We start from the raw sequence: 9,629 nt of genomic DNA, 5'->3' as shown, positions 1-9,629 counted from the left end.
AAGGAATACAATAAGGCTGCAGTAGAACCAAATTATGGTAAACCCTAGCAGCAAATAGTTGTACAGACTATGGTTGCTTAAGTTAATGTTTCAAAAATATCACACAAGAAGAACTCAGTAGTTTTACATTCTTACGACAATGCAATTATGAGTGGGTCCATTTATTCCATAAATTGAACAATCATACATGAGTAAATCAAATGAAATAAATTTAATTGTCGCAACAACTATACATTTTAAATTCAAATATAAAACTAAATTAAACAAAAAGAACAAAAGTTCAAAACCAAAACGATGATATCAGTTTTACTTTTGAATACAGAGCATTAATTAGAAGTATATATTAACTTAACTTATAATAAGCTATTTATTTTATTAACAGACAAGTTTAAATATTTAATTAAATATCAATTCATTACAAAAATAAAATATACGCCTCAATGATTAATTAATAGATTAAAATAATAAATACAACACAATTAATTTAAGCAAGTGTTAACATAAAATCATCATTTTAAATTACAAAAACAACAGGAGTCTTTAAAGTATTCAAGTTTTAAAAATTGATAGTAGAACAATTTTTAATTGTAATATGTACAACGTTTATTAATAAATACAATAATATTATATATAATAGTTACGTGAAATATTTAACAATAATAATGATGAATATGTTTAGTAATCATTGATATTTTGTCTTATTTGATGTAACCAAATTTAATTTAATCTCATGTTTTAAATAAAATCTGTATGTATTTCAAATTTAAATAAATTACCTAGTCATTATATATAACTTAAACCATCAATTTAAGTCTGAAGCTTGGAACCAAAAAAAAATCAATCTTAATTTACAACTCAATTCAAATGAAAAAACTTAACGTACTGCAACATATACATTATTCTAGTGCTAGACAAAAAAATTAAGGAAGAATAGTGGATTAAATGCTCTTCATACAATTAATGTATAAACATATTATAGGTAATTTTACTTCAGTCAATTCTGATATTATATTAAAATTAAGCCATAGAAAAAATGATGCTACTTTCACGTTGGAAAGAACAAAATCTAAAGAAAACAAAACAATTTGAATTGATACAGCTTTAGTGGGACAGATAAAATTTATTTTTATATTTTTTATTAAATTAACTTATACATATGGTACAGGTGTATAATTGTCTAAAATTCACTAAAAATGTACTTGTATTATATCAAAAGCTTAATTTGAATTTATTTTTGTTTATTTTTATTTTTTTTAGTGCTTTTATCTAACAAATCTAAGTTTAAATCAATTTTTTTCGCAAAATCTTGTTCATTTTTGAATTCTTCAACAATTTTCTTTATGTTTTGCTTAACACCAGACTTAATGTTTTTTTTTTTCAACAAAAATATTTGTGTTTTAGTTTTTATTTTGAGAGGTGGAAAAGTGTTATAATTAAACGAAATATGTGAAAATCCTGGAACAGTAGACATAACACCATGAGTATTTACATAATGCAACATTTCTTCATTATCTCGGCTACTTGATCCAACAATTAAATGTGTGAACGACATAAGCTCTTCACATCCTGGTTTCAGATTTTCTGTTTTACTATACCTATTTATAAAGTTAAAACAAATTAGTTTAAAACTATTTTTTTACATTATTGTTTAGTTTTTAAATACTTGTGCCGTACATTTCAATGAACATGATAAATTAAAATTTTTTGATATTATTAATGAATAAAATCAATCAAGACCTTTAGAGTTAAAGAAATTAAAAAGAAATAAGGAATAGAAATTGATTGAAATGTTTGTAGTAATAAAGTTATTGAGTTCTTACGGTTTCAATAAATCAAGATAATATTACTTTGTATTGAATTACTTACGTCCAATGATCACTGAGTTGTGTAAATCGAGTTACTCCAGTTTGTGCAGCAAGATTGTCAATGTGTATTGTATAATTAGCATTTAGATGATTATATTCAAATGTATGCAATAGTGTCATTGCATGGCCACCTGGATAATTTTTAATTGCAGCACTCAATAGAATTACTGTAAAAGCCAAATTTCCAATAATATGACCAACACAGAATAGAAGAGCAAATAGATTCTTGAATCCTTTTGGTCTAAATCTAGTTCGCCATCTGTAAATGGTAAATAAGTTAAACTTACTGACTGAAAAATTATATAACAATAACATTCGAGCATACATTCTGTTGCAATAGGTAGCAGCAGATACGTTTAAAACTGGAAATACATAAATAATAAACCGAAGTTCCTTGTGTGGCAGTATTGAATAAATCAATACGAACATCAATGTTGGAATGAGAAGTCTTGTTACTCGAACATCGTATACCACACCAAAGGGTATTAAGAATATAGAAAATGCAACGCCCCGTGGTATTGCGGAATAGAAGTACCATAAAAACGGTGTAGTCTAATTTTGTGTAATTAAGAAAAATACACATGAATTATAAAATATAACTAAGCATAAACAATATTAATATAACATTTTCATAAAATTGACTATCATCAAAAACTAAAACATAAATGCATATTTTTATTAGAACAAGATATTTAAGATCTGGTAAGAAATGTTCACAATTTAAATTATTCTTATTAAAATGACAATAATTTTACTTTACATATTTTTAAATATTTTACTAATTTGTAAATACTTTTAAAAATATTTTATCAATTCATCATTCATAAGTTTTGTTGCAGTGAACCAGTTACCAGTATACTGAAGTACAATAAAAAATATGTCCTTAAATGATGATATGCAAATTGTCGAATCAGAGATGAGAAAAATTAAGACTCGTAAGTGAACAAATAGAAGATGTAAAAAATAAAATTTATGCTGTTACAGAAAACAATCTGAGATATATTGATTTTAAAGCAATCAATGAAATAATTAGTGGCAGACACCCTTCAACAATTTTGGAATTATTGTCTTCAGATATTCTGCTCCTTAAATATGTTCCAATCACATCGGTTGATGTGGAGCGATCGTTTTAAAAATATTTTGAGACCTAACAGGCAACATTTAATATTCAATAATTTAAAAGAAATTGTAATTCTGAATGCAACACGTAATTCTATAATATTTTCTATATGCATGTGTTCTATGTATGTAGAAAAATATATGTCTTATATAATATATTCTATAATATTCAATATTTCTGATCAACTTCAGTCTGATATTAATAGTTGTGATTTCTTCTCGATTTGTTTGGACGAAACAACAGATATAAAGTCATCTGCTAGATTAGCAATTTTTGCACGTTTTTCAAATGAGAATGAAATGCGTGAGGAACTTTTAAAATTAGCTAATATACCAGAAAGAACAAGAGGTACAGATGTTTGTGATATTGTTGTCTATGAATTAAAAAAACTTAACTTAAATTTAAAAAAAATTATTTCTGTTATGACGGATGGAGCACCCAATATGACTGGAGCATTAATAGGTTTTGTTAAGTTATTTGAAAAGCATGTTTGACATCCAATAATTGGATTTCACTGCATCATACACCAGCAAATGTTGTGTTCCAAAGTCGTCACAAGTGATTTAAAAGAATTGTCAGAACAAGTTAATAAAATTATTAATTTTATAGTTGCTCGTGATATGCATAAAAGACAATTTAAAAAAATTTTAAATGATGTTAACTGTGAATATGATACTCTTTTATTGTGCAATAATGTACGCTGGCTAAGCCGGGCTATATCATTAGAACGATTTGTAAATTGTTTGGACGAAATTCGCCTATTTTTACATGATAATAAGACTGAATTTAAAGAACTTTATAATACAGAGTGGCTAGCAAAATTGATGTTTTTCACAGATCTAACATTACATTTGAACACTTTGAATAAAAAGTTACAAGGCCGAGGGAAAACAATTGAAGTCATGTATGGATTAATAAAAGGTTTTGAAATTAAAATAAATATGTTTATTAAAGATGTCAAATCTGGAAAATTTCTATACTTCCCAAAAGTCAAAAAAATGTTAGGTGAAGTGGACATTTTTGAACAAACCAATTGGGATTTTACCAATGAATTTTCAAATATTGTTGGTTTGATTAAAATACAGTTTTCACAAAGATTTCATGATTTTAAAAAAATTAAAAAATTAATAAAAATTATTAATTATCCCGATTTATTCGATGTGCAAGATTTTAATGATTACTATCTTAATTGGATGGAATTAGAAAATTTAGAAATGCAGTTAATCGATTTGCAAACTAATCCAATTTGGACAAATAAATTTGTGAATGTGCGAGAGCGTAACGAAGAATTGGAACGTCATCGAATACATAAAAAAGAAACAGATTGCGGTGTTGACAACATAATATTAGAAGTATGAAATAATATTCCAGAAAATTTTTCTTCTGTCAAAAAATTAGCAATTTCATTGTTAACAATTTTTTCTTCAACATATGCTTGCAAAAGTCTTTTTTCAGTATTAAATCATACACATTCAAAGGCTAGGAACAGATTAACGGAGGAAGATTCGGCAGCATGTATTGCCTTGCAATCAACATCATATCAACCAGATATAAAAAACCTTTCAACCAATATGAAGCAAACGATTTCTAACAAACAATAATAATTTAATATCTTTTTCACATTATTTCCATTTTTACATAATTTTCTACATTATAATCATTAATTTTTCATTTATATTTTGTATTTGTATTTTGCTGTGTTAATAAAAATAATTTAGGCACGGCTGAAATTTTTTTTTTGATTTATGTCATAAATTGGCACGTAGAAAAAATCCTATTTGCCATCCCTGTTCTATATAATAATATATATCTGATATTTTTATAATTAAATATAATGTATTTTTTCCATATAAGCATTGAACTTATACAAAAATAAAAATGTTTTTGATGTTTTTAGCACATATTTTATAAATTATACTTTCATATTTTAAATATTTTTTTATTTTTATTACATATAAATCTGTTCCCTAATAATAACTAACTTTTAAGAGAATGCCACCCCCACATGTGTTGCCTCCGTCTTACAAACATACATCACACCAAAAACTGTTTTGGATGAAATAGAACCACTCAAGCTGTAATCCAAGCTAAGCAACCAAATTTTCACGCTATAAACAAGAGAACATTTACTGTGCAACATCTTTTTCATTTTTTCAATATCACAAACACAAGAAAAGTTCTTATTGTTTAAAAATTCATTATTTCAAACTTGAATAACTTTTTTTGTTATGGTGATATTGAAAAAATAAACAAACGATTTTGCTTGGTAAATGTTTTCCTTTTAATGGCATGAAAATATGATTGCTTAGCTTTGACTACAGCTTGGGTGGTTCTATTTCATGCGAAACAATTTTTGCTATGCTGTACGTTTGTAAAACTGAGACATGCATGCAGGTGTGGCATTCTCTTAAGATACTATTAACATTGATTTTTACTCAATTAAAATTAATAACTTAGCGTTAATTTTTATAGAATTTGATACAAGTACCTACTATAGTTAGTAATTATTATTCATATTTGGCCGTTATGATCAACTAATGATAAATTTCAAAAGTACTTTAATTAATTAAATATATTTGTGTATGAGCAGTTTTAATTTTTTTTCTTACAAAAATTGTTTGAATAACATTATTTATTCATAGATATGAACCATCATAATATTTATCATGACATCTGAAAGTTGGCTGTTTTTGTACAAAATTATGAACTTAACTAATTTATTCTACCTACTGTTTTCAATATTTGCATGGTAACATTTTAAAGATATTTATTATTAAAAATCGTTACTTTTGTCTATTAGTAAATTTTTTGGGTATTTTTTCATCAAATATGTTGAAAAGGATACACCCCATTCACTGCTTCTATTGAGTACTGTATTAAACCACAAAACTTCTCCTTCTGGCCATACTGGGCGACCCCAAAATATAGAGTCAATGACAATACTTGAAGTCAAAACAGTCAATGCAGCCCAAATTCCAATTTTTAGTCCCCTAAAAAATAACAATTTAAAATGCATATAATTATACAAACATAAATCTAGTGAAATCATATAACAACTTTGAAATAATAACTATAAGACATACCTAAATAATTTAAGACGCTTATATAACAACTCCATCAGTATAATAATACCTAGATAAATAACCAATTCTGAACGGAATATTAAAACAGCAATCGCTGAACTCCATATTAATAAGGTATGTTTTCCTCTAATCCAAGAACTCAGTGCTACCATTACTGTAGCCCTAACAAAAAAACTAGTATAATTTAAAAATGCTCAACTAATGTAGCATTAACCTATAGTGACACATATTATAGTGTAAATTATTATTTTAAAAATACCTTAACACTCTACAGTCTACAGTATTGTAAAGTAAAAACATTAAAGTTCGTTATAATTATTTACATTTACTGCTTCAAACTAGATAGTTTTATAAGCATCTTTTAGATAATAAGGAAGGCTCAAAACTTGCAGCACCATGGAAGTTATTATTTATGACTTAAATATACACCAAAAACATCAAAATATGAATAATAAATGGCATTAACAATTAGGAAACAAGTAAAATAACATTTAAATTTTTAAAAAAACATTACTGGTCAGGAATCAAGTACCTGATCTCTTACTACAGAAATAACTATCTTCAGTATACAGGTATTTCCAATAATATCAACTTATATATTATTGTAGACATTCTGGATAAGCAAATATTGTAAAATTTCAACAGAATGTGTTTGAATCAATTCATATATGAGAATACAGCTAAAATTAGCACTAAAGATTCAAATTAGAAAAAATAGTACTGTAAAGCATAAATATACAAAAATGTTGTAAAGAAACCTATCTTACTTTGGATGTTCTAAGAATTATTGAAAAAAATATATACATTTGCAAGGACTTCCAGAGCCTTGATAATAAGTCATTTTAAGTTATAATACAATTTATAATTCTTGGAACATTTGATATTACAAACATTCTTACATAATAGGTATTATTTACATTTAAAATATATTTTTTAGACTGTAGTACTGTATTATGTGAGTCTTTACAATACTGTGTATAGATATTATAGAGAAACTTAACTTTTATAGATTAAATACTGACCTAAAGGAAATGCCATAATGTTAGGGAGTGGACGACTTGAATAAAACATTAAATGATATTGTGATGCTGTTAGGATGATAAACCAGTTTCCAACACCATTTCCGAATACCTTTGCAATACTCTTAATAAAGTATTTAATACTTGTAACTACTACAATACTTAATACTGCGCGAACTGTAAATTAAAATATTAATTAATTTAAAAATATATATAAATAGTGATTAATATTATAGTATTTAATATTACCTAATAATTGGCTAAACATTTTGTTGAACTGAAGATACTGAAGAACAAAGTTAAATGGAAATGACAACGCTGATATGAACAGTGGACCCAAAAATGTCCTTGGTACAACACCAGGAAATTCTAAATGATCATACTGAAAAAATAAATTATGTATTAAGTACTAATATAAATAATATTCTAACTGTATAATAACTTAAGTTTACTAAAATATTTATGAATATATACAATAAACAATAAGTATACAAAAAATGTTATTATAATACAAAACTAAAATGAACGCTTAATAAAAAAATTAATTTTAGATTCATACTGGAAAAGTATTAACTTCAAGTTAAAATGTTGATCAAATTTATCTTGGAGAAAATTAATTAACACACAGTAATATTGCATATTAAAGAAATTGAATTTATTCCTCAATAACCAAGAATATTATTAACAACACTAATAACATCACTTTACCAACGTAAAATTGTAAATATGATTTCTTTTCAAATTAGGTAATAATAATAATTTATACAATAAGTTGTGGAAATCTTGTACCTATAGCTGGACGAAAATATTTTTAATTAAATCTGCCTTCAAGATTTAAATTGGATTGTTTTTATTTTAAGAAAAATATTCAATATATTATGCAAAAATATTAACAATTTTAAAATGTTTTAGGTACTTAACTTGCTATTTTAATTTACAAAAGAAGTACATAAAAGATTGAAAAGATAATTTCAATTAATATACAAAGAACATAGATACTTCTAATTGTATGATACGTTTTAGCCAAAATAATAAAATATAAAATAAATAACTAAAAAAATGGTTCTTGGCTTGGCAACTTGACGCCTAATTAAATACGGAAATCTAAATATTCGCACTGGCGAAAGCAACAGTTTATTCGTCAATGAAACTTTGTCTACACACACCTGTGATAAATTATTTTTTAAGTACAAAATGTCGTGCATCGCTTGAATGTTGAAACTCTCCTCGACTTTGGTGAACGGGCAGAGAACCAAATGTGTCGCCGATACAATGTACAATATTTTGTCCATGATGATTTATATTTATGTCGTGTTTACAACGAGCGCACAACGTTCAATTGAACGTGAACAGCAACTCGAGCAGCAAAGTGATAACGAGCTCGAACGCAAAACAGTGCAATAATGAAATTTAATAGACATATGAAATAAGAAAATAAATATTAAAAATTAAAATATCATAACTTGAAATTTTTTTTTATCAATATTTTGATAATATTCAGAATCAAAAGTTCGGAACTCGTGTTATCAGATTGTCGGCGAGCTTGTACTATCGGAAAAGAAATGTCAAGGGGATTCTAAAATGTTGACGCTTATTTCAAAAAAGGTGGGTAATGAGTAATGAATAATCTACCAAAACTACACGTCGTCTTTTGGCGTAATTTTTAAAAGTCTCAGCTAGCCAAGTTAATGGTAAATTTTATTGTGTTGAGTTAAGTTGATAAAAAACGTTTGAAAAGTTTAAAGTGAATAGTTTTCTTAATTGTTTTTTTTAGCTCAAGTAGTCCGCAGGTAAGTTGAAAGTCACATCGAACGTACAATTAACTTATGAACTTAAATTAAGTTATTATTATTTATTATTTAATATATAAATAGTCAGTAATGTTTTTAAAATAATAAAAAATAAATTTTTATGCAATATGTACCATCTATCATAATACTTTATTATTTGTATTACTTAATTATTTATAAATTAATGTAGGTAACTCGTATTTGATTAAAATTAACTCGTTATTTATTAAGTTTATATCAATAAAAATAAATTAAGTTAAAAATTAAGTTAATGAAAAGTTTAATTTAAAAATGGTAAGTTAAAAAGTAAAAAGAAACATAAAGTTATAATATAGGTACTATACAGATTTCGCATTATCGATTTTAGGCAGTTTAAACTAAGATGATCTACTGCAGTACCCCGGACGTCCAAACGAGGTTTAATATAAATTAAAAAGATCATCATCCAGGATATATTATAATATAAATATATTATTGACAATCGAATGTAGAGATCATAAAAGTCGATAACCTAACCCATAACGAGCATAAATTAGATTTCATGACTTATGATTAGTAGGTACTTTTTGTTGTGAAAAAATACATTTTGAAATATAAAATTGTCATCAAAATACGATAGGTTTAGACAGTTGATAAAATACAATCATAAATTATCAAAATTGTGAAAATGTGTGGGTAGGGAATAATTGAATAATTATAGAGAAATATTTAAAAATATGTTTTTATGTCGAGAATATGAAATATGTATATCA

The 9,629-nt window shown here is 25.6% G+C and overlaps 1 protein-coding gene across 1 annotated transcript; it reads right to left on the bottom strand.

The window, feature by feature from the left end:
- Window positions 1-593: 593 nt before the first annotated feature.
- LOC111036369 (probable Dol-P-Man:Man(7)GlcNAc(2)-PP-Dol alpha-1,6-mannosyltransferase) lies at window positions 594-8,572 on the bottom strand. The gene is made up of 8 exons (XM_022318376.1): window positions 8,254-8,572; window positions 7,337-7,469; window positions 7,091-7,264; window positions 6,069-6,222; window positions 5,831-5,975; window positions 2,191-2,417; window positions 1,867-2,124; window positions 594-1,595 (listed from the first exon to the last, which is right to left on the bottom strand). Exons 1-8 carry the CDS (start codon window positions 8,377-8,379, stop codon window positions 1,229-1,231), a joined length of 1,584 nt encoding a protein of 527 aa, XP_022174068.1. The 5' UTR covers window positions 8,380-8,572; the 3' UTR covers window positions 594-1,228.
- Between the last annotated feature and the right edge of the window lie 1,057 nt (window positions 8,573-9,629).

The sequence above is a fragment of the Myzus persicae genome, unplaced genomic scaffold (genome assembly GCF_001856785.1).
Source record: "Myzus persicae strain clone G006 unplaced genomic scaffold, MPER_G0061.0, whole genome shotgun sequence".
Taxonomy (NCBI): Eukaryota; Metazoa; Arthropoda; class Insecta; order Hemiptera; family Aphididae; genus Myzus; species Myzus persicae.
Note: the sequence above shows the minus strand (reverse complement) of the source record. Positions and strands in the feature narration are given on the sequence as shown.

Coding starts and splice junctions, on each gene's coding strand:
- LOC111036369 (XM_022318376.1), bottom strand. CDS start 8,379: ATGGACAAAATATTGTACATTGTATCGGCGACACATTTGGTTCTCTGC. Junction 2,125..2,190: donor GCTACCTATTGCAACAGAAT/GTATGCTCGAAT, acceptor TACCATTTACAG/ATGGCGAACTAGATTTAGAC. Junction 1,596..1,866: donor CAACTCAGTGATCATTGGAC/GTAAGTAATTCA, acceptor CTTTATAAATAG/GTATAGTAAAACAGAAAATC.